This window comes from Periplaneta americana, chromosome 10 (genome assembly GCF_040183065.1).
Source record: "Periplaneta americana isolate PAMFEO1 chromosome 10, P.americana_PAMFEO1_priV1, whole genome shotgun sequence".
Lineage (NCBI taxonomy): Eukaryota > Metazoa > Arthropoda > Insecta > Blattodea > Blattidae > Periplaneta > Periplaneta americana.
Window position 1 is genome coordinate 75,283,012 of NC_091126.1, and position 26,329 is coordinate 75,309,340.

At 35.7% G+C, this 26,329-nt stretch overlaps 1 protein-coding gene across 5 annotated transcripts in view; it reads left to right on the forward strand.

Annotated features, from left to right (window-relative positions):
- dop (microtubule-associated serine/threonine (MAST) protein kinase dop) overlaps nucleotides 1-26,329 on the forward strand; it is a 263,178-nt gene that overhangs the window by 140,141 nt on the left and 96,708 nt on the right. For 4 of the 5 annotated variants that reach the window (XM_069837714.1, XM_069837716.1, XM_069837715.1 and 1 more), the window contains one exon: nucleotides 20,740-20,901. The exons of the other annotated variant lie outside the window; for it this stretch is intronic. In XM_069837714.1, the coding sequence (XP_069693815.1) occupies nucleotides 20,740-20,901 (162 nt within the window). The remainder of the gene's footprint in view (nucleotides 1-20,739; nucleotides 20,902-26,329) is intronic. 5 annotated transcript variants of the gene reach the window in all.

Consider the following 26,329-nt stretch of genomic DNA (forward strand, 5'->3'; position numbering starts at 1 on the left):
ACACAGAGGCAAACTGCTGCAGAATGTCACATCGGTTTGGCTACTGTTAATTCGATCATAAAACGATACAGGGAGACTGGATCTATCACACCCCAGAAAAAAGGAAACTGTGGCCGGAAAAGGAAGATTTCACCTGCAGATGATCGTTTAATTGTCGCGAGTTAATGGCTACCACTGGGGCGAATATTCACGTCACAACAGTGCGGCATAGGCTTTTGGAAGCTGGACGAAGGGCTCGTAAGCCTATTAAGAAGCAACTGCTAACCCCTGTTATGTGCAAAAAACGCTTAATGTGGGCAAAATTACATCAACACTGGACAGTGAATGACTGGAAGAATGTACTTTTATCCGATGAGTCTCATTTCGAGGTCCACGGCCACCGTGTTTCTTACGTACGGAAAGGATCCGAAAAAGTAACAGCAGCTCATCTCCAACAAGCACCCAAATACCCCCCTAAAGTAATGTTTTGGGGTTGTTTTACACATGCAGGGCCTGGAGCATTAATACCTATCAAGGGAATGAAGAATTCTGACACATATATTCACTTATTGGAAACCAGAATCGTACCCCAGCTACAAAAATCATTTCCGGATGGCAGAGGTGTGTTCCAACAAGACCTGGCACCATGCCATACGTCTCGAAAAACTACAGAATTCTTCGACAAGAAGAATATTCAGGTACTCCCCTGGCCAGGCAACTCACCCGACATCAACCCCATTGAGAACTTGTGGTCAATTTGCAAAAGAAGAATGCAAAAAATGGATTGTTCTACAAAGGAGAAGAAGATTTCTGCCCTCATTGGGGTATGGTTTCGCGATGAAAAAATGAAGAATATTTTTGGGAAATTAGTGGAATCCGTGCCAAATCGTTTCAGAGCTGTTATTAGGAACAAGGGAGGCCACATAGATTACTGAGGTATGTCTTAGATCCTTTTTTTTTATCCCGTTTGAGTGTTTTTGCATAAGTAATTACGTTGTTCGGGTTAAATTGCACGCTACTGTAACATAGGGTAAAGGTTGGTAAATTGTGATACTAATAATATTATGATAGTACTTTTTGAGAATTTTTTACAATTTTACTGAGCTAGAGAACGACCGGTTTTGTGCAGAAACTTGTCTACGAATATTCCCTTAACGTTGACACAAAAAACTGATCTTCCTCTCGCTCAGTAAAATTGTAAAAAATTCTCAAATAAAACTATCATAATATTATTAATATCACAATATCACCAACCTTTACCCTACATCATATTAAGAACAACGATGTTGTAGGCGGGATTCAAACCCAACGAACTTGATTTAAACAACATTGAAGCTACTCCTTAGTTGTGAACTAATGAAGTACATCACTTACAGTTTTGAATGTAGACCTATATAATGAAAAAACTCTCAAATTTGCAGATTATCGATTGAGTAGTGTTTTCAGAATTCAGGCGTGTCTATATTATTGTGTGAGAGTTGGTGTTGAAGTTTGAAAATGAGGGTTAATTTCATGGCGTGACCTAAAATCGTGCTTCACGTAAACCAACCAGTTAAGGGGACAAGGTAATGTGTCTGTCTGTTCTCAGGCCATGGACACTGGCACCATAAAATCGATGTATTTGAAACAGGTAGGAGTCCGTTTTGAGAGAATGCATTGATAATACTGCAGTTTTAAGACAAAGTAGGCCTATACCTTAGTGATATGTTTAGGTTTCGGTGATTCCCATATGTCAAATGATGTAGTACTTTAATTATTAGCAATTGTGAATGTTTTGGTTTACTCCTTTAAGAGGATCAGGCAAGGGGAAAACCTTCCAATGAGACATCGTAACATTTAGAATAATAGAGAATGCCACAGTCATTTCTAAAACAAATGAGACATAATTTACATAATGACAGTTATTATTCTAATAGTGTTAGAATTTTAGTTTTGAATTCGTAAAACGTTTATGTTTACATAAGTATATGATCCAGTAAATGTTTAAAACTAAATGCATTAATTTTTGTGAAAATTGTAGGAATGATTGGTGACTAGTAAAGCTGAAATTTTGCTGGGGTTATTTCACTTTAAACCTCATCATACAGTGACAGGATTCTTTCACGTGCCTTAAAACTTACACCGCGGACTTCAGAATGAACCATGCTAGGATATGTTAGGCTTGGTGAAATCAGCTTATGTGAGAACTACGGCTAGTGCTTAGCGTCCTCCTTATTGTGTGTTTACATATTGTATTATCAATGTGGACATTCCCATAGTTAATGATTGTGTGAGGACAGTAATGAAAATGCCATTTTTATGCTGACAGAATTACTTACTAATAATGTGAGGCCAGCTTCAGGTAACTGCAGATATTCAGCGTCGTCGTTTAGATAATAGTGCTGATAATAATGGAAAATACCAACACGATTTGGGTGACAAATATTCAAGCCATGAGATAGTCTAGATTCTGAAGTACTCTCGTTCATCGCAGACATTTCGTTCATATGTAACAGTTTAGTTCCGATGTATGTCTCGATTTTATCGAACGAATTTAGGAATTGTATTTTGAAGTAATCGCCATATTTCGTATCCCTTAGGCTCTTATACAATTCTGCCAAGTTAGTGCCGATGCTGTTTAATCACCTACTTTTTTTAAGTGGCCCCAAAAAGAAACAAAGACAAATTCTTTGATGTAATTATGTCTTATTTGTGATGTGGCGTTTTCCTGTTTTGTTTTGTGGTATGTTTCATTACGCAGTAACTAAAGGCCGTATTCATAGACATTCTTAGCGCGGGCTTCCATTGGATGATCAGCGAACTAACGTTTTTCGTATTCATAAACCAGTGTTAGCGATATGATATGAATCCTGGGCTAGCGAAATGTCTAGAGCAGGCCTGCACAAGGTTTGCGCTCTCCGAGCCGGCTCACAGCTCATGAGCGGAATGAAGATATTAGCTGCGCTCTGTATAAGGGTGGACTGGAAGAAGGGGTGATCTCGTACAAAATGTACACAAAAGGAAGTACTATTACGAGTGCTTATGAAATGAATTCCCGTTCAGTGTTTGCAAAACTATCTTGAACTATTATTAATTAATAAAGAAATATTTATTTTACAGAAATAATAGAAATTCTATAGCTACTTAAATGTACAATATGATTTTGTTATATTTTTATTTATCAGTACATCAAAACGAGGTTTTATGCTGTTGGCAGCTGAAAGGAACAGTAGCCTACTGATCGTAATGAAACATCAGTTACAGATGTTCGATGCCTGCCTTTATTAAAGTTGATTGTAGAAAACAGTTGCTCACAAATATAAATGTTGAGCCAAACATAGCAATCATTTTCACAGCCAGCCTGTGTAGTCGTGGATATTATTGCTAATGTTTAGTCTTGTAAAACTCAACCAGGCTAGTAGTATTATTCAAACGATCTTCAGCTCTTAGGTCACATTGAAGATCAATAAGTTCGAGCTGTAAATCGTTAAATGTTAAATGTTATGTTCCGTCTTTCAGATTCCTCCATACTGTACTGTAGCAGTAGGTAAGGAACGTAAAACAGTTACTGAGAATAGGCCTACACACTGCACTCCACTAGATAACTGAGTGGTCGTTTCCCTCTCCTCTACCTATAGCAAGTCTATGTCATTCTGACGTATCTTCCTCTCCGTTTCGGCGAGCGGTAAATACGGCTCTCCCGCTCCGAAGGAGCGCGCGCGCTTGTTGAGCGCTGTTTGTGCAGACCTGGTCTAGAGTCTAGAATGGATCAAATCATGACCAGAGGTTTGGAGAACTGTGATCTGTAGAGGGTGATTCAGGAACAAAGAAGCATAAGTTGAGGGGTGATAGTATGTGCGATTCTGAAGGAAAAACATTACATAACCGTATCACTTTTGGAGAAAGCTAATTTGAAACTGTGAGGAACGGAAACAGTGCAAGTGTTAGTATATCAAGAGATCGTTATCTGTACGTTGTGTTTAATTGTCTATTTCTCTTTACATAACATGCCAAAAATGTCACCGTCAACTTCGATGCACTTTACAACCAGATGCCGTGTTGCTAATTTGAGCTGGTTCGGACATTTCCTTAATGTGGTTATAAACATTTAAAATTCGGCCAAGCAATAGCTTCCTTGTTTCCATTTTGGTCTTGTGGAGACGGCCTCCAGATATGGAGGGTAGCTGCGAATATATTGAATAAGCAGTCGTGGATAGCCGATAAGGAGTAGTCCTCCAGCTTGGGGGTTGGGCGAAGGACTGATAACCTATCACCGTAAAATACATCTTGTTACGAAACCATACAATAAGCTGTATGGTTGTGAAACTTGGACTCTCACTTTGAGAGAGGAACGGAGATTAAGGGTGTTTGAGAATAAGGTTCTTAGGAAAATATTTGTGGCTAAGAGGGATGAAGTTACAGGAGAACTGCACGCATTGTATTGTTCACCTGACATAATAAGGAACATTAAATTCAGACGTTTTAGATGGGCAGGGCATGTAGCACGTATGGGCGAATCCAGAAATGCATATAGAATGTTAGTTGGAAAGCCATAGGGAAAAAGACCTTTGGGAAGGCCGAGACGTATATGGGAGGATAATATTGAAATAGGTTTGAGGGAGGTGAGATATGATGATAGAGACTGGATTAATCTTGTACAGGATAGGGACCGATGGCGGGCTTATGTGAGGACGGCAATGAACCTGCGGGTTTCTTAAAAGCTATTTGTTGTAAGTAAGACTGCGATCTTTAGCCAACTCTACAAACTAATCTAATGGTGTAAGTTCGGGTGACTTCGGTGGGCGAGAAATGACATCATCGCGACCGTTCCAACGTCCAGGATAGGTTTCATTGAGATACGGGATCACTGGCCGGCTGGAATGAACAGGAGCTCCATCTTGTTGAAAGTACATACCAGTCAGTGTTGCCAAAGGGTCATCCTCAAAGTATACTGGTAACATATTTTGCACGAACTCAAGATACCTGCTCCGTTAACACCGTTGTCTAAAATATCTGGACTATGAGATGGTCATCAATAATATCACACCACACGGTAAGTGCGAAACGACGCTGAATTGCTGTCCACATTAGTGTAAGGAGTTTTATCTGCCAAAAGTGATAGCTGCGCATGTTATTTATTCCGTTACGGGCAATGTTGATTCATCCATAAACAGAATGTGGGAATCTGTCGGTCATTATTCATTAGCAATAATCCATTCACAGAATTTCAGCCTCTTGTCTTCATCTCCTTCAAGGTGTTCCACATGTTTGTGATAATACAGATGTAGCCTTGCTCATGTAGGCCTATTGTGCGTCACACTCGTGTTTGTGCAATCTCAAGTTTTGCAGCAATTCTTCTAAAGCTGGTAGTTGGGCTATGTTCATGTGGAGAATGTTCTTCACTTCATTTACATCTTGTTGGCCCTATTGTTAAGATAAAATAGTGGTATTCATCCGGGAGTACGCGTATCCCTGGGAGTATACGAAGAGTTTTAGGGGGGTACGTAAAATTTAAAATAAACATAGACCTACGTTTTATGAATGATCAGAGCGTGATTGGATTACAAATCCATTCTCCACCACAGCCGTTAGTTCCTCTGAACTTCCTTTAGAATTGAAAGAAAATTTTCTATAATTGTCCATTCATAGCGCACTGAAAATAAAATTCGGAAACTTGTCAGTTTATACTTTTGGTGTTACGCTCGCAAATACTATATGGAACTTTGTGACACTGTCATTTCACACCTTCTGCCATTCCCCTGTAGTTATTTATGTGAGCAGGGTTTCTCTGTATTGCCGTCAATCAGAACGAAACACAGAAATCGCTTGAATTCAGTATAATCTCTGATACTTGCACTCATGAGGATTTGACCAAGAATCGAGGAGCTGGTGTGCAGAAAACATCTCATTAACAGGACAGGACCACTGAAGTTAATAATACTGAATAAGATAATTTTTCTTTTCTACTGTATGATATCTATAACGTTGTTAATTTAATTATTTATTTAATAGCATGACTATCTCTTTTATAATTTAAAACTAGGTGACTTAATAATTGATAAATTGTTGACTTTAATTAATTATAATGCATATGTATGATTTGAATTAACAACTTTGGGGGTACAAGCTTGAGTGGAAAAGTCTCTAAGGGTACGGGGAGAAAAAACGTTGAATACCATTGAGATAAAACATGGAAACTGGTAAGAGTACCACGTGCACGCAATGTGTCGAACACCCTCTTCTGTCAGGTACTCTACGATCAAGAAGCCATCGTTGATATTCTCGAAGAGCAGCTCTACGATTACCATTGCAAGAACCATAGTCATACATCATGGCATACTCTGCATGCGTAAAGACTATTGACATTGTAATTTCACTACACAGAATATATTCCTACTTAGTAACTGCTGCAACGTTTCTGACACGGATGAAGTCGTAGAGCTGGATTGGTAAGACTCATCCCTCCACCACTCTGTGTGCAAGTAACCACAGAAACAAGTGGTCAGCATGACAAAGGCGATAATATATTACCTAATGAAATTTTGGTCTGCACCAGTGTGAGCAATTACACGGAGGAAGAAAAGGAGAATCATATCTGTTATTTTCAAATAGCTATTTCTCGGAAACCATTGAGATTAAGACATGATATATTTAAGACATATATTGTCCCTTGTAACTTAGCTGCTCTAGAATTTCATACTACTGATCTGGATGACTCCAAGAATATTTGTTGTTAATAATGAGAATTTTTTATAGCTTAATGCATTTCTATATACAATATAAGTAAATTCAAAGTTTTTATTGCACCTAGAACTATTGACTGTGTTTAAACAATGAACAAATTAATTAATTAAATTAGTTTAATGGCAGACCATTTAATCTGTAGCTTGTTTTTATTTCTTCAATTATTAGAGAACACATTCACTTTTCGTGAAATACAACACAAAATGGAATTGTTATTTCATCAAGTGTTAATTATTATGTCTATACAATTAATTAATTAAGTCTCATCACCTGCCGCCGTAGAAAGAACAAGAAGCTAATTTTTTAAATACAAATAAATTACTCTTGAACCTACAACATTTTACTCATAGCCTACATGACAGTTTATGCTATGTTTGTTTAATTTGTTCACTTTTCAAAGTACATGTTCACTTTGTTTACAACTAAACTCTACCACTGCAAAATAATTCTAACTAGAAAATAAAGACGTGTTTTATAGCTGGGGCCATCCACGAACCCACGCAATAAACATGAAAGAAATAATCAATTTATAATTATGAAATAATAATTTTAATTGTAAAGAAAACTAAAATAACCAAGGATAGCATATCTAGGTTACTGGAACGTTTCGGAGTATATGGATGTAGATATTAACAATAAAATATGGTGTGGGGTCAGAAAAGACCCCAGGTAAGTGTCGAGTGTTGTATAATGTTTTCTTTAGAATCGCCCATACTATCACCTCTCAATATAGCTATAGCTCATTCCTGAATCATCCTATATAGAAGTAATTTCCAGGGCCACAAACAGTAGAATTTTGTGATTGAAACCGAACCATAGATTTCACCATTGTCTTAACTTAATTAAAATTATTTTAATTGGAAAGCATTTTACATTTTTAGTTTTGAGGATTTATGAAAAGCAAAGCCACTGTTATAACCTAACCATTCTGTTCATAGTGCACAGAATGCTACCTACCATAACATATGAGAAAGTTTATATTCTTACATAAAATTCATTGTCATAACTTTAACTTTTTTTTTTGCTGTTATTGATACTCTCTTTAATATCTCTGGTCATACAGCGAGTTAATATTTTGGGTGAACTCCGAAGGCCTGTGTACTATTGTTTAGACTGGTTCTATTGTTGTGAACTAGATGGTGTCTGTAGACGTATTACTGATTTGTTATGAACATGATTTTGGTGATGGATGAAGCTGGTGATATTCAGGGATGCTGTGGCTCGAATTTTCTGAATTTGCCTTACGATTGGCCCTCTGCGTAAGAGACCAACATGCTGACTCCTACACTACAGAGGCGATTTTATAAAAACTCTTTTATATCTCTCTATTGACCCCTAATTTTCACTGAATTGAAAGTTTCAAGATACACTGCATAATTTCACACTTTACACGTGGTTCTTATTTATCAGACATACATTCCGCTCTGTGATCAATATATTCTCATTAAAGTCCATAATTTTTAACTTGACTTAAAATTTTGTCTGCGAATGTGTAATTATCTCAGCAGTAAAAGAATACTTTCTTAGAGACCACCTCAGAACTGGTAGATCCCCTTTTATTTTTATTGTATTACTATTGCATTAAGTATAGTAATGGTAAAAATAAGTTTTAAGGAGACGCATACTTTTTCATACTTTATCGCGTTCCGAACCAATTCATTTTACCATGTTGCGAATGATCCTATGTGTGAAATCATTCAGTTTGCACCCGAATAAAGATACGACAATTGTTACAGTTAAAGAACTGAAAAATGTGAAGAAAATGTTGACAAAATGTGAAATCCATGCTCCCAAAATATGATTATTTTTTTTAAATCCTAATGCACGAAGCACAATGCAAAGTGATCGCCTTTTAAAGTTGCTAACCTTAACACGAGTGAGTCTGCTACAAACGACCCTAAATTCAGCTATAAATACAGAATTAAGCTAATATTTGTCATAAAAGCAAGTGAATAACAATAGATCATAAGCTCCCCATTTTAAAAACCGACTCTTTCCACGTACAAATCTATCTCATTGTCGGCTTTTAGAGATTGGCAGAGACATTTCCTGGAAAACATTAAAGCCATTGTAACAACAGATGTTCATTCGTAAAGAATGATACATCTGGAGATGGTTTATTCTTGAATAATAATAAGAACCGACGTCCAATGGTACAATTTTAAAGCTGAAAGGCGGTTGTGTTGGAGACGTAATTTTTGGTATAAGGCCGGTTTCTTTTTGAAATAGGCGCTATTCACATAGCAGGACAATAAAACTGAGAATAACAGTGCTTTCCTTGACGTAAATGAGGTCGCAGTTTACGAAATTCAACCAGTAATATACGTTTTATGTTTTCGTAATTTTATTTAGGACATCTTACGGGTATAAAAATGTCACGTCACCTGTCTTTCTGGCGCCACACACGATGTGGACACGATAGATACAATATTCCCTAACTTTCCTTCCGCGGTTATCTGCCTGCATGTCCACCAGTCAGCCATCCAGCTGTGTGTCTGCAACGAAATGAGGAAGGGGGTGTCCTGTTTAGTTGCAGCATTGCGCCTTGGCTCTGTACATTCCATGCGTTTTACTAGAAACGTCAGAAGTCTCATCTTTCCCTGCGACCACAATAGTAGTTATGCCTGTATGAAAACCTGTACTTCAATTTGTTCATAGTTTGAGTTAATTCTTAATACACAGTTTGATTACAAAGTAAACTCTCATGCTGATCATGTGACAGGAAACTTCTTTTATGTGGCAACATGTTAAAGTGAGTAAACTTGTATGTCTCAGAGCCAGCAAGTAAAATGTTTTACGAATACATTAATTGTTTTATAGTTTAATATCAAGATCTGTACTATAACTACATGTATGAAGGACTCGTTCAAGTGGATTAAAAGCAATTATTATATAAGAAGTTAATTTCTTCTTGTGAAAGAATTTAGTGCGTAGTTATGGAAAGGTATTAAAAAAGTTTATTGGTCACTTCTGTAATTGTAACAATAATTGTTCCAGTGAGTTACCATTTTCTTCCCACTCTGTTCGAAAGAGATATATTGTTCCTATGGGAATGATGTGCGTTGTCATATCAGGTCCGAAGCGCAGCACTTCGATAAATCTGTTAGCAGTACTTTTCATAAACTTTTAGTAGGTGAACTCTTATAACAGTAATTGTCGAACTGCATATAGGCCTATTTTATTAGTATTTCGTTCCTTTTATATAATGTGTACCACAGAAGTACGGATCTTCACGTGGTATTGTGCTATCCTCGAACGCGGCGCTGGTTGCCGTGTACGGTATCGTAGAGGAATTGTGATGCAATCATGCATATACAGTTAATTTAACAATATATGAAATGACAATGGTTAAAAAATTAATTACCAACTTTATGGAAGGAAGTGCTGAAACTTGCCTTGTCCACACATTTTTGACACCTCTTTAAGAAACTATTCATCATTCGGGGTAGTTCTCGTTGAGAAATATTGACAATCTGTTGACGGATATTAAGTTTCGATTGTTCCAGTTTGTGTGGGTTTTTCTTTGTATGTATGTATGTATGTATGTATGTATGTATGTGTGTGTGTGTATATATATATATATATATATATATATATATATATATATATATATACCCCAGAGGTAAAAGTCGCAGCGATCGGTGAAGACACACGTTACTGCTAGTAATTCTATCCTCGTTGAAAACTGTCTTAATTTCTGTCGTCGAAACATTGGCTGTATGGACTGTGACAGAGTTTTGTTAAAATAAATAGGGAAAGTGAAGGGTTCAGTCAGAGCCATAGTGGGCCAAGCGCCATTTATGGAGAAAGCAAGAGTTAAAATTAAGTGAATACCATATTTTAATGAAGATTGACATATCATTTAGTCTTAATGTGTATACTTTATATTACTTGCTGTCCACACCTGTAGAGTAACGGTCAGCGCGTCTGGCCGCGAAACCAGGTCGCCCGGGTTCGATTCCCGGTCGGGGCAAGTTACCTGGTTGAGGCTTTTTCCGGGATTTTCCCTCAACCCAAGATGAGCAAATGCTGGGTAACTTTCGGTGCTGGACCCCGGACTCATTTCACCGGCATTATCACCTTCCTCTCATTCAGACGCTAAATACCTAAGCTGTTGATAAAGCGTCGTAAAATAACCAACAAAAAATATATATTACTTGCTATATGTTTCCATTGAATTATGGTAATAACTTCACTTTAACCCTTGTTTTCTACGGTTTTAGTAAATGGCTCTTGTCCCACTATGGTTCTGAACCCTTCAAATCACGATCCCTGCCTGTTAATTCTCCAAAGGCTGGGGGAAAGGTATTGATATGTGTGTAGGATGAACAATTTTCTCATAAGAAATGTATCCTATGATCGCCGATTATGGCGAAGCGTAGACCAATTTTCTCATCGTGGGGAGCGATTTCATGAAGCATATTGAGTTTTTCAGAGCACCAATAAAGATTATTTTGTGAATTTACATATACTGTATATGAAGAGTGAACCAGGCCTATTATTAGAAAAAATATTAAATGTGGATCTATTTATTCTTTATGTAAAGTCTTAGACAAAAAAAAATTATCGGCTCCCATACGCAAAGTCCCCTTCGGAAGACTTCGGTTGATCGCGTGAGAGCTTAGGTTTACACGTGAAGGAATTTCTTATGCACGACTCCGCTCTGTTTTTCCTTTATTTTTTTTTTTTTTGCTTGTTGCTTTTTTCTCTCTGTTTACAGGTCAAGTGTTACGAATAATCTATAAATAAGATATATTCAAGGAGTAAATGAAGTGCAAAATAAACATCCTTTCCCTAGTCGTGTGGACCAGGCGCTGCCCGAAGTGGACTTAGACAAATTCACGCTACAGGAGAGCGGTCACTTTTCGTGTCTAAGGCTGTACATCATTCAGAATCCACTCACAAAATATGCGCATACGAAGAGGATTGCCCATTTGAAGTTCATGTGCCACTTAATACAGCTTTAATATTAACAATTTTGAAGCTCTTCGCAAAATGAAAAAAAAAAAATGGTGTTTGGTGCACTATGAGTGGCGAAAGAAACATAGGGCCATTTTTAAATGAGAAAATTGTTGAATGTCCACACAAGTGAATACGATTTCTTCCACGTTAGCAAATTAACTGACCCTGCGATTTTATATTTTAACAGGACTGCCCAACCCATCGAACCAAAGTGTGTATGTCAGAAATTAAGAGTTTTACATCCAGGACAGAGTTACTAGTAGAAATATGTGGCCCCTCGGTCCCCGGACCTAACACCCTGCGATTTTATCTCTGGAATAAATTAAAAGATGTTGTATACAAGGAAATCCCACACATTCTGAAAGAACTGAAACTTAATATCCGTCAGGAGATTGCTGCCATTTCTCAACGAGAACTAAGAGCAAAATATGGATAGTTTCTTAAAGTGGTACCAAAATGTATGGACAACAATGGCAGCAGTTTCAGCACCTCCTTTCATAAAATAGGATAAGCAAGTATTTTTTTTTCTGATTTAATTCCACAAATTTTAAGGGAACTGAAGGGCCTATATGAATAGTTTCAGAACCGCTATTCTAGAATAAGAACGGTAAACGGCAACGAGCGCCACTCGACTTTAACACAAACGCCACGCGCTATTTCGCACTTCTGTATCTCTCCCTGTGTGTTATTCGTTTTCACAATACGGATTGATTTATAATGAATTGGCAATTAGAAAAGAACGAGAAGGAATAAGACGGTTCCAAGGGAGAGCTATGGAAAAGTAGGACTACATTCTTCGTGACAACCGAGTAGCTCAGGTATTATGGATGCCAGTTTGCTGATTCGGAGATGCGCTCGGACGTGGGTTCGATTCTCGCTTTGGCTGATTGTCTAGTTTTTTTTCCCCAGCTGTAAAATGTATATCAGATAATCACATGGCGAATCCTCTACCTCATATTGCCAAAATGATCTCGATGTCACCAATTCCATCCAAGTTAAATAGCCTAAAAGTGGATACAACGTCGTTAAATAATCGACTAGAAACTTCCCTAATAATAATGAATTTCAGATCTATGTGAAACTTAATGAAAACGGAGAGAGCGAAGTAACGTAGTGCTCGGGAATTCGGTGCAAAAGTTACTCTGACCTTCTTTACGTGTTTCCCCCCCCCCTGTTATTTTGTTTATACTTCAAAATTTTCATGTCATATATTCTAAGAAGAGTGCATTTTTAATTGCTTAGAAATCGCTATGAGATTTCATGTTATTCGCCTTATAGTTGGGGAAAACCTCGGAATGAACCTAAGAAAGTAATCAGCACAAGCAGTTGTGATCTCACTCCCAAAAACATCATCAGGACCACCCGGTGATTCTAGGGAAAGTGATGGTCGGTAGCATAATGTAAGTTGTTATGGATTGGTCGAGTGCAGATTTGAGTTCATTAAAGGACAGACGATTTTCTTTTTGCCATTTTATACAATGTGACAAGATTCTTATTGTTATTTATAGAGAATTAAGTTATTTATCATTATGCCTTTTTACGTTCATTAGTAATTTAAAACATTACCCTCTATCTATGTAGGCATGCATGTATGTGTATACAAGGGACAGTCAGTAAGTTTCCGGACTGTACTGAATGTAGGCAACACACAGAACATAGGAAAAAAAGTTATTCAGAATCAAGAAAAAGTCTGTAATCTATACGAAATGCATCACTTGAAAGGCAGATAAGAAGACTAGCCATAAGGCGTGTATGGAGAGATTCCAGGAAAAGTCGCAATAGATCCTTGAACATGTTTGCACAAAATCACGCGTAGAAGCTCAGTCTTAATGACAATCTGACACTGTTTGATAGACTGACTCAACAGGCATGGAAACAATGATATTCAGTGACACGCGCATGTACGTTTAACGACACAATAAATACAAGTGCAGTTCGTAAATATTTTGATTGCACCTTTGTATGTATGTATGTATGTATGTATGTATGTATGTATGTATGTATGCATGCGTGTGTGTGTGCGTACGTACGTACGTACGTATGTATGTATGTATGCATGCATGTGTGTGTGCGTACGTACGTACGTATGTATGTATGTATGTATGTATGTATGTATGTATGTATGTATGTATGTATGTATGTATGTATGAAAGAAATGTCTTCAGCAGAAGCTTTCCTATCTCAAGACAACAGAAAATGATTTCGATCAAAGATTTAGTGAGCAAAGTATATAAATGGTCATACTTGTACATTTACTTTTTAGTGCTACTTAAATCCAATCTTATGGCATTCTGAGAGAGGCAAATATCAATACAGTTATTATTAAAACAGCATCGTAAATATGCTAAGTGATAATTCTGAGTGTGTTTAATTAACTTACTAACCAAACCAATATAAGTATCCCATAACTGTAAGATTTGTTTGATTTCGCATTAATATTTAGGGATACATGGCTGAGTCGAAATTTTCATTTCTTTGCTCCATTGGATTTCGTTGCCGACTGTATCTGTCCAAATTCATAACGATGCTGGATCGGCACTGATCCCATACACTGGCCGAAACTCCATGAGAAAATTTCGTCCCCCATGAAGACTTGAACCAGTGTTGTTCCATAACGCTAGTCCAAGGAGTGACGCCTTAGACCACGCAGCTACGGCGCATAAGACTACCATAAACATGACATGCTTTTTCAATTGATGCTGAGTAAGTAGGTTGTTAAATACCATTAATAAACTATTTCATACATTTCTCTAAACATTTGTAATGCATGAAAAATGAAGATGATCGTTATGTAGAAAGAAAAGAGTCATACTATACCAAAAGAAATTTATTGGAACGTTGATCTTCTTTAGAAATTTTTGGAGTTTTATTGTGAAAGGAATAAAGTTTGATAGCTTCTGAAATCTCTTTCTGCATTCTCGTTGTGCGAATTAATTTTATATACGGTAGTCAAAAATAAATACACATAAGCTGTTGATTTTATTTTGTTGATGTTTAGCTGTCATTTCCCACTCTTCTGAGATTTTTATGGCATGGTTTTCATTTTCTTACTGTACCAAGTGTAAAGAGAATGTAACATATATATACCGAGATTTTCGCGGAAATAACGTTTCCTTCAACCTAAATGCCATACATATACATATGTAGGCCCTATCTGACATGTTATGTCTTTGTAGTCTAGGGAGATTTGACCTGAATTAGTGGATGAATTTTGTTCGTATTTAATATATTTTGAGTCTGTTTACATAGTTGATTATTATGGTTTTACTGCTGAAATAATGCTATTGGTTAAAAAAGTAACAATGAAAATTTACGTGAACTTGACCGTAAATGTTTTATTAAATTATTTTATTTGGTAAGGTGAAGCTACGAATGAAACGATTTTCGTAGGTAAGGTAAAGCCATGAATGAAATGGTATAGGTCCTTTGTACCAAACACTTTTGTTTCGAAGAAACTAAGGAAATAAGGCATTCATTGGCAAAATACAAGCCGGAATGTGTGTCAAAACGACTGCCCATCAATTCGACCTTGCTATACTGGGTCAATGAGATTCTTATTTACAACGTTACTAAAGACTGTTGATGCTCACCTGGAGAATATCAACAATGGGACACTGTTTCCCAAGGTTGTAAATGAAGTCTGAAGAAAAGATGAGAATCTCGTTATGAATAACTTTACTAATACTGTTTTGTATTTATACAAATTTTAAATACTTATATTTATAATTAATTAAATACATTAACGTTACTGTGTAATTTATTAATGGAGCCAAATATATGACTGTTTCGATTATAAGAATTGAATTTTTACGCAGTGCGGAAAAACGAAGGTTTACCATTTTAAACCTTAATTATTATTTAATTGATATTTGTATGTCTTTGAAATGGTAGTTGAAGAAAATAAGTTATAAGGTGGGATATAACTGGTAATATAACTGAATTATGAAATGAGGTTGCTGTTATGTTCAAAATGCCGCGTATTCAGTATAACCACAGTTTAGTATATACAGTCACGGAGCTCATTACGTAGTAAATATTCATCCATAGATAGTTGCTAACAATTAGGATCGCTACTATCGCCTCATTACAGACAATGCGAAATAGTACCCTCATAAACTCAAGCTTCGTGACTGTGTATACTAGACTGTGGTATAACTTCACTGAATTCACTGAAGGAATTTAAGTTCGATTGAGATTTTAAACTTTTTGGATTGTTTCTACCAAGAATCTGTATGTCATTTCGTCTGTATGAATGCCGTAGGCTCTGATACACTAGTCATTTTATTCAATTTGGTAGTGTAACGTTTTGGAACGAAATGAGTAATGACATTTTGGGTGAAGTGAGTGTAACATTTTGGAATGAAATGAGTACCAATGGCACTTTAACTAGTGTTTAGATAATTGACAGTGAAATTAATTAGATTGAGGTTATGTTAGAACAAACACTGAAGTGGTACCATAAGGTACTAAAGGCATCCAAATTATTTCGATCGTTAACTGTTACGTGATATTTAAGAAATGCAACAGTTCAGAAAATAATGTCTTCGCAGTTTACAGCAAATGTGTGTTCCGGTCCTGGTTTATGTTAGCTTTTTGTAGTCCATTTAGTCTTCTGTTCTGTTTTAATCTGGTATGGTGTCTTTTGTTCTGTTCTGTTGTTAATTTTCAGTTCCGTTCTCTTTCGTTTAGTTCTTCATCCAGTTTTGTTCGTTATTAAATATAATTTAATTTAATCTTAAACTATAATGGAATTTAATATAATACTAGTCTTTTTTTAATGAAATTACTCGTATATAATAATTACTACTAACTGATTTGATGACTTTGTGTTGTTGTCGTAGCTGTATCTGTTTAATACCATTATTGTCACTTACCGTACAAACCATATTTAATTCGGCATACGTTTTTGTCAACTGACAAAATTGAAATTTCTTTGCAATTAAACTTCTTTCAATGAAGAATTACTTTTCAAGACATTCAGAAAATGTATATTAATTACTAAGAGAACTACATTACTGGTTTAAAAGCGAGATAGCGACCTTGAAATGCTGTAATTTCAAATAAATCCATCAGATTTGGAGAATAAATTCCAACATATCCATGTTGCATATAAATGTAGATGGTGTCATTAGATTCCTTTACTACACACTAATTTCAGCTTGAGTGAGTCTTTTGAGAGCTCAACATTACGAACTAGTATGTGTGATGTCCTGTGTTCAAATCTTCATACTTCAATTTTTTTTGTAATTTTTCCCCTTAATTATCATATCACACACATTCTGTTAGTTTATATATAAGAAATTTAAAAACATGTGATATTTGAAAAGCATGCGAATGTACAAATTATTGAACAGTAAAAGGACGAATAAAATAAAAAAAGTATTCAAGTGTTTGAATATAAGATCTACATACTAATATATTACGTTGACCACTTTCTGATGGATTACAAGTGGACGGAGTTGTGCAAAACCAGACCAATTAGCAATTAGCAATTTTGTAAATATAGGTTTTGGTGTCATCTGCAGGAGAATAGTTGAAAATACATGGTTTCTTATTTTTCACTCTCAATATTGAGTTTTAGTTCTTGCTCACTTGCTTTTCCTCTATTTTGTATTCTGCGATAACAGACTAACACATAGTTTGTTATTGAAAAATGTACAGCATGTTTTAATGGTAAAACAGTGTTATATTTGCTATTGAAATTATTTTTTTCCATGCACAAACTCAGTTGGATTGAGGAAAATTGATACAATGAATTTTGTAAATAAATTCAACTAAATATCTCAGTAGCCTATCTCTAAAAAATGATTTTAGTGGTTGGTCTATTGTGCATAACTTTGTCCAACTTGCACCTGTTGTGTAGTCAAGAAACCCGACACCGTTTTAAAATATCATTGCTTTGAATATCTACAGCCGTACTATTTGGTATAGATCCCATTGAAATATCATGTTTACAAATTGCGACCTCTCCTTGTAAGTTATTATTATTATTATTATTATTATTATTATTATTATTATTATTATCATCATCATCACCACCACCATCATCATCATCATTATTACGTTATTATTTATTTATTTGGCGTGTATAAATAGTCATTTTCATAATCTCATCATAGTCATAAGTAGAGCTCGGATTTTCGTGATTTAAAATTAGTATTGCAACGTAGTATATAGTTAAAGCCCAGCAAACATTTCCTCTATCTCAGGTAGAAAACTCATTGTCACTGGGTAGAGTCTGTGTGATGTATCTTGTCTCACTGTGAAAAGAGAGAGAAAGGAGTTATGTCTTACTTCGTCTGTATTGTTATGGCGATGGGGGAATGGAGCGATGCCGTCCATCCATCCAGTGGCGGAAGGGACCAGTTGATACATTCTGTAGCGCAAAATAAAATTACAAAATATCTCTCTTTGTACTGTGTAGTTCCGTCACTGAGCTTGTCTTTCAAGAAATGAGTTCCGGTAGCCTGTACAATAACAAGGTTTTGAAAGGAATACTAAAAATTTACAACCCTCCTATAATCTACACCCTCATTTGAAGGGACTTGGTTTTATTGCTACTGAGACAAGATAAACCTTACCAGGTATAGTTCGTTACTCTCTGGTGAACATTGACTCCGAAGTCTATTCTCTGATTCCTTGACAATAGACGTAAACAAAAGGAAGGTTACAGTACCCTTCTGACAGGTAACAAAATCTGTGGCACGGGGTTTACACAGAAAACGATTCTTTTCATTTGAAATACCATATTATGTTCAGCAAATCCTCCTGGAATTATTACTCTTGGTTTCACAAGTAAAGAACCTTCGTTGCAGGGTTGGGTTCAGGAAGCCATAAATCTGACTGACACGCTCCCCCAATTAGAGAAACTGTGGGCAAAGATACCGCCAGGAGACCGCCGAGAATGCTGTGTTGTGAATTTTACATTTTTGAAAGAATCCAACCAGTTGCAAAAGAAAATACATTTAAAGAGTCCAGCCAAGAGCAAACGTGGCAACAGCTTCCCCTAACTGGCCTGTCAATCACTGTCATCTGTGCAGATGTGGTGTGAGGCCAGGGTTCTTTACTTGTGGAGCCGAGAGTACTATTATTATTACTTACCTTACATATTGTGAGACACAACTGTCATACTTAAACTCACTGTTATTTTTTACTGTTAGGCAATGAAAATTCGAGCCCTAGACTCACAAGTGATCAACCATTCTTCATTGCTATCATACCTATGACAGCTACAGCGACCATTATACAGAGTGATTCACGACGATTTACCGTCCTTTACGGAGCTTATTTCCGAAGACATTCTAAGCAAAAAATGTCGTATAAACATCAGCCCTTTTCTCAATATTTACAGAGTTACGTTTCGTTATTGGAACGCATTGCTGTGAACGCATGATCTTGGCCAGCGTGCAGTCAACAGCCAGCGCAAGCGCTGCGGAAATCAAAGATAGCCGTATGCAGTTACGTAGAGCGACGAGTGCCGTTCACAAGCGTGCGGCCAAGTGTACTCAAGCGGACGGCGACATTTTTTAAAATGTGTTGTAAACTCTCCAAGACTGTAAATTAGGATGCAAAATTGAACTGCAAATAATTAAGTCTGTGGAGTGGTGTGATTTGTAATAATTGTTGTGATAAGTGCGTAAGAATAATGTAATTTTCTAGTTAAAAATAGAAAAAAGGTGTCTGTACGGCCCACACCTGTGGAGTAACGGACAGCGCGTCTGGCCGCGAAACCAGGTGGCCTGAGTTCAAATCCCGGTAGGGGCAAGTTACCTGGTTGAGGTTTTTTCCGGGGTTTTCCCTCAACCCAATACGAGCAAATGCTGGGTAACTTTCGGTGCTGGACCCCGGACGCATTTCACCGGCATTATCACCTTCATATCATTCAGACGCTAAATAACCTAGATGTTGATACAGCGTCGTAAAATAACCCAATAAAATAAAAAAATGTCTGTACGAAGCAACTAAGGAGTTCACAGCATATTTTTAGCTTCATAATACTTGCTAATTAAAGAAATGATGCTTCTAAATGGTTCATTCTCTATTTGTATTATTATTGTACCTTCAAACTAAAGAAAAAAAACGTATTTTACAAACAATTTTAAATTAGTGTAACTCTGAAAATATTGAAAATAGGAACTATGTTTATATAGCACTCGTTGCTCAAAGTGTCTTCAGAAATAAGCTCCGTAAAGGACGGTAAATCCTCGTGAATCACCTTGTATACATTTCTGTCATGATCGAAATATCATAATTATTACCAATGCATTTACCACTGTGAAATCTATATTTAACAATCAGTATCAGCATTCGTCTTCTTAATCGTTGCAACTGTCACAGTTATCGTTACCATAATAACGACCTCCCATCATCATCAATCTCATCGTCGTCGTCGTCATTATTATTATTATTATTATTATTGTTATTATTATTATTATTATTATTATTATTACTTTTACTCTATATTCATATTTGTTCCCTCGGTACTGAGTAGTTTGGGATGAAGTTTGGGTAATGTGTATTTTTACACACGGCATTGATTGTGTTGTTTATAAAGTGCACAACGTTTATGTTGTGTGTTTGGAACACCCAGATTTGATTCTACAAATTTATATGACTTCTGATTTATGGATTCCCATTTCCTCCTCATCTACATTTCGTAATCAATATGTATGCCTTATTATCATAGAATAACTTAATAAATTTGCATATAGCACTAATACAGTATACAGTACTAATTGGTGTATAATAACAAAAAGAGTTTTGTATTTGTCACATATGTACGAGCAATAGTAGCTATTGCAGTGGATGTGTTAGTAGCCGTAGGATTAGATTCCTTTATCCAGTCCATCCAAATTTGTTGGTCATGTTGCTTTTCACCTATGTCACATTCGTATGAACAGTTTTTGTGAGCTTTGAAAACTGTTATGTCTTAAAATGTTATACTGTATTTGCAGTTGGGAACGTGTTTATGGGATACATTACATTTTATCATGGAAATTTATTGTGTGGCTACACATCTTATTCGCTATAATACTCTACAAAACTCTCTAGTAGCATGGCTGTCTTTCCCGTCAGTGCCCCCATGTAGGGGTCAAGATGTCTAAGGATGAGGAACATAGTGGTCAGGGGCCTCTCTGGAGGAGGATGTCTCGTAGTGTGAGCGACTCAACACTTCGCCATCCTCGTCCCAATCTTACGCTGCCCCTTCCTTCTGTTACTTCTCTCATGCAATTTAAGGTAAGAAAGATGGTTGACAGTTCCCCCACCACATTTCTGTAGTTGTAGTATTGAATATGATACTATATATGGAGTTTATGTTGTGTGGATGCATTTTCAAGACCCTTACACTATAGTCCGTAATTGTTGTTGTCAGTGAGTATAAACTTGTGCTAAAATTTCAGAAAGAAAATATATTACTGTTAGAGGGTTCAGTAAAGAATTGTTCCTTCTTTGGAAATGGTGAATTTTTTTTTTTTTCCGAATAAAAGCCAAACTAATCTCAGAGCAATTTCATTAACCATTTACTGATGGTATGAAGTAGTCCATTACAAGTTTTGGCTTATTGATTTTCATGTGGTAATCAAATTTTCAGGAACATAATATTTTTGTAAAGCATTCGAAAATAAGTGTACCGGTAGTTCAAAGAATCATTCATGTCCAGAGGAATTTCGCTTAGACTTAATTCACTTATTGCTATATGAAGAAATATATATATTTTCTCGTGTACTAACTATGATGATTATCATCTACCTTTTCACGAATGTGATGAAAAATTTATATCACCATTTTAAGGTCAAATGTAATGGTTGCAACGCTAGGTGTGACACTAGGGTAAAATGTTGCTTCTTGTGCAGAAAGTATTGTAAATAGTATTGAAATAAATTTTATACTTCCCTATATAACTTTACAAGTTCTATTACACTGGAAAAGTAATATTAAACAATTAATTTTGTTCATTGCGTATTAAATACATTTGTAAGTTTGTTACGAAATATTTGGGCAAATATGGCACAAAAATTAGTGTCCTATATTTTTTGTCAACAGTATTTATTTAAAATAAAATGCATTAAATGTAGAAAATTAAATTATTTAAAACAAACGTATTACTGGACATGGCTTACACTCACCTCAATTTCATTTTGTTCATAAGCAGCAAGCATTTCTAACATACACAACAGACACATTATGGCCTAGAAATTAAGCGACTATAAATAATAAATAAAGCTAAATAGTATAGCTTGTTGCTCTAATTTGTGTACTAAGAATCTCGTTTCCACTTACTGTGCTGTTTCTTTTTGCGTTTATCTCAAGCACATTTACAGCATTTTTTTATTGTACAAAAATTAATGTTTAAGAACCTAACGTGCCAAATCTGTTTTACTGCAATAAATCATTAATTGGCTTGATACAAAAATAAACAAAAAATGGAAATCAGTGTATTTTAAGAAGTGTGGTTTCCATTAGAAATTGAAGAGGTGGGAGTCCAAACTGGCCAAGTCCAAATGAAATGACAAGTTATGAGAACAATGACAAAAACTGATAAAATAAATTTGGCGCCCTTAGTTTCTTTATGCGTTTTATCAAACGGATCTATGACAAGACTTAGGAGAGTTTGTTAAATAAACTTACACAGTTATATATAGCCTTGGAAAGGATAAATTAAAACGTGATTAAACCATGTTAAAATCTTACAAAAAGGACCTCTTCAGTTGTATCTTCAAAATGTCTGAAGATAATATGATCTTGAAATAAGACAAATATGTTGCAATGGGATCACTACGCATTGCCCCAGAAGAAGATTAACAGCACGAACATGACTTTATACGCAATATGCGACGCTCCCAAATGAGAGAGAAATGCGACTAACTAAATTTATAGACAACAGACAATATTCCTTAAATTTGTCAAGCAACATCTCTAACAATTCTATACCATCCAATAAACGTCCCGAAATATGGTCTCTCCAAAATGTAAAGTTTCTAGCTATACCAGTGTTCGAGGATTAACCCATTCAAGTTGAATTGTAGATTTTTGGGGTTATACTTATCTCACTTGATTTTATTTCAGTTACACACAAAAAGTGTCGTTGTAGTATTGTGTTCATAAGATTATCCGAATTCATTCCCAGATTGTAGCAATGTAGTTTAAGTCTACAGAATTTGACACTCGTCTTTGAGAACTAAGAAAACGAGAACCATATTACAAATGATAAGTACTTCAAGCAACATCAAGTGGATATTTATAGGAGTTCCTTTCGATTCATAAATTAGAAATTAATGTGTGGTAAAACACACACCACACTTTTTTTGCGTTTTCATCATATGTCAAATGTCCACACCTGTGGAGTAATGGTTAGCGCTTCTGGCAGCGAAACCAGGTGGCCCGGGTTCGATTTCCGGTTGGGGCAAGTTACCTGGTTGAGGTTTTTTTCGGAGTTTTCCCTCAACCCAATATGAGCAAATGCTGGGTAACTATCGGTGCTGGACCCCGGACTCATTTCACCGGCATTATCACCTTCATTTCATTCAGTTAAAGATGTTAATAAAGCATCGTAAAATAACCTACTAAAATCATATGTCAAAGAAGTGAAAAGTAATTACGTGATGTGAACTCATTTTCCTTGGTTGGGAAAAATATGGAAATAATCAGATTGCCAGATATTCTTTTCTCAACTACAACTAAGGTGTTTAGCTAGCCAAAGATCACGTGATAGTTAATAAGCAGGTCTACAATTTCCGCTTGAAGCACTAAAGGTCAGCATCACTGAAGTTGTTACTTTGGTGAGCAGTTGGTTCTATCAAAAGTGCAAATTTACATGGCACTGATAGTTTCACTAAGTCAACACATTGAACGTTATTTTGTGTTTAATCCAAGATTGAGAGCAGTTAAAAGCCACTGGAGTAGCTCAGTCGTCTGAGTCACTTGCTGCCGATCCGGAGTTGTGGTCGGGCGTGAGTTCGTTTCCCGCTTGGGCTGATTACCTGGTTGAATTTTTTTTTCCGAAGTTTTCCTCAACCGTAAGGCGAATCCTCGCCAAATAGCATCTCGCTATCGACCATTCCCATCGACGCTAAATAACCGAGTAGATGATACAGACCAACTTAAAAAGTAAGAGTAATAGAAGTCATGGAGCTCAAACTAAAGGTTCTCAATTAGTTCAGTAATGACTTAAAATAGTAAATCTGTCTTTCAGAACCTAGAGTTAGATTAAGTAAGTCCAAAAAAATGGTTCATTTCTATTGCTATAACAATGTTTAATAAGTTACCACAAGAGGTACATGAAATATTATTTTATTTTATGTCTATTGCAACAAACTGTTGCTCAGGACATTAATAAACGATCGATTGATTGATGATACAAAATTAATTTCAATAATTTGAGTGCATCAAATGTTTGTATTTTCTTTACTATAGTAACAGAGAATATTGAAAATGGATCCATACAGTCGTTGACTTAATACATACTTTTGAAAAATCGGGTTGAAGAAGACTGGGGCCAATCAGTTTATTTTTACATTGTCTTGAAGTGGCGACTTCAGTGGAATAGAGGTATTAAAAGTATGTATGATGAGTGAAACAAAATCAGTCACATATTTAAATGCTGTATAGTTGAAAACAAACAGTTGATCTTACAAAGTAAAGCAAATGTGAAGATATTTGCATATTTACGTGTATGGCCACACTTTTATTTACAGTACAAGGATATATTTTCTTGTTTTAATACTTGATATTTCTTGTTTGCGAAACATGAAAGTATTTTGTCAACCATCTTAATTATTTTAAACTAACTTGTTTCTTTCTCGTCGTAGAAGTGTGAGAATATAATGAAGGGTAGGCAAACATTAGTATTGTTATTGCTATAGAATATTTCCTATATTTAATATGACGGAAATTGAATGCAAGAGTTATGTGATATGTGCGTACATAATATTGACTAGCGTATTACTGTAAGGATTGAAATGGTGGAAAAGTGTCTTTAATAATTCATTGTACTCAGTATTTGTACATTTTAGTTAAGAATTGTAACTGAAGTCAAGGATTGGTCCAGTCAATCGGATTTTTCACAAATCAGTCATTGCATGTAGAGTAGAGATTTGTTGCACACACATTACTGTAGGTTTGAAGTGCAAAATTTGCTTTGTACTAGCAAATGTTTCTGTAATAGGCATGCCATGTAGGTATGTTATTTTGTAGTAGATGAAATTTCTTATGATTATAATCATCTGCAACATCACCACCCTCACCACACCACCACCAATTTCAAGCAAGTTAATTGTTACTCTATGATAAGAACTATTAAGTCTCATATTACAAAACTTACTTACTAACGAATCGATTAATCAATTTATTAATATTAATAATAGGCCCTAACATTAAAAGTTATGTTAATGGTGGTGGCTATGTATGGTGTGTCATGAGTGAGGAAAGAATTATCAGACCATTTTCATTTCAAGAAGCAATTAATGCTAATAGTTTTCGAATCTGATTTTACACTCCTTTTTTTATTACACATTCCTTCAACTGGATTTTATCACTGCTTATACAGCAAACATTTCCGTACAAGAAATTAATAATTAAGTTGCGCAGGATAGAGACATTAATGTTAATCTGTGACTTCTGACCTGACAACCTGTGATTTTTTCATTGAAAGATAAACTAAGAAAACAAACTCACGAAATTTAGGAGATCTCAAGCATTATAGTTGTTAGCAGATTGCCTATATTTATCAAAGGGAGTGAGTGATGAATAACATGTTAATAAGATGCCAGAAATGTGTAGAAAATGATGGCTGACAATTCAGCATGTTCTTGGTTAAATTAAAGTGGACGAGTACAAAATATATTACCAGCGTCACTTCAGCATACTGCCATTCTGGCAGACCACATTGTACTGAGACACTGAATACTAAGATTTCTTACTAACAGAAACTTAAAATGCAATTAATTTTCTGATTCTCTTTGGAATTAATTTATTTCTTCTAAATAAAACAGAAATATATGTTCAGACTTCACACATATACCTGTATGTATAGAATATCTTGATTTATTGTCATAATTATGACAATGTATGTAATATTATAATTAAAATTATATAAATTTAATAAGGTATGAAATTAATGATAAATGTATATTTAGAAACTAGTTTTCATAGTTTAGTTTAATTCTATATCATGGATACTTACTCTGTATACTACTACTACTACTACTACTACTACTACTACTACTACTACTACTACTACCACCACCACCACCACCACCACCACCACCACCACCACCACCACCACCACCACCACCACCACCACCACCACCACCACCACCACCACCACCAAAAACTACTCACATTCCAGTCAGAATTTTTTGTGTTATTATTGGATTATTTATAATACATCCTTGTTTCTTCTCCTTAAAATAATTTTCTGAATCAGATCTTTTACAATTATGGTACTGAATAATTCTTCGTTGTTCTATATACACTTTTAACACTTATATAATCACTGATTAACTTTACAGCTTCTTTACCATGTTTACTTTTTAGGAAATTACCAGGCTGACTAATTTTCAAGTGTTATTTTTCATTGTCCAAAGCACTAGGCTTTAGACAATGAAGAATAACACTTCGAAACTAGTCAGAGAGGTAATTTCCTAAAAAAGTTAACATGGTAAAG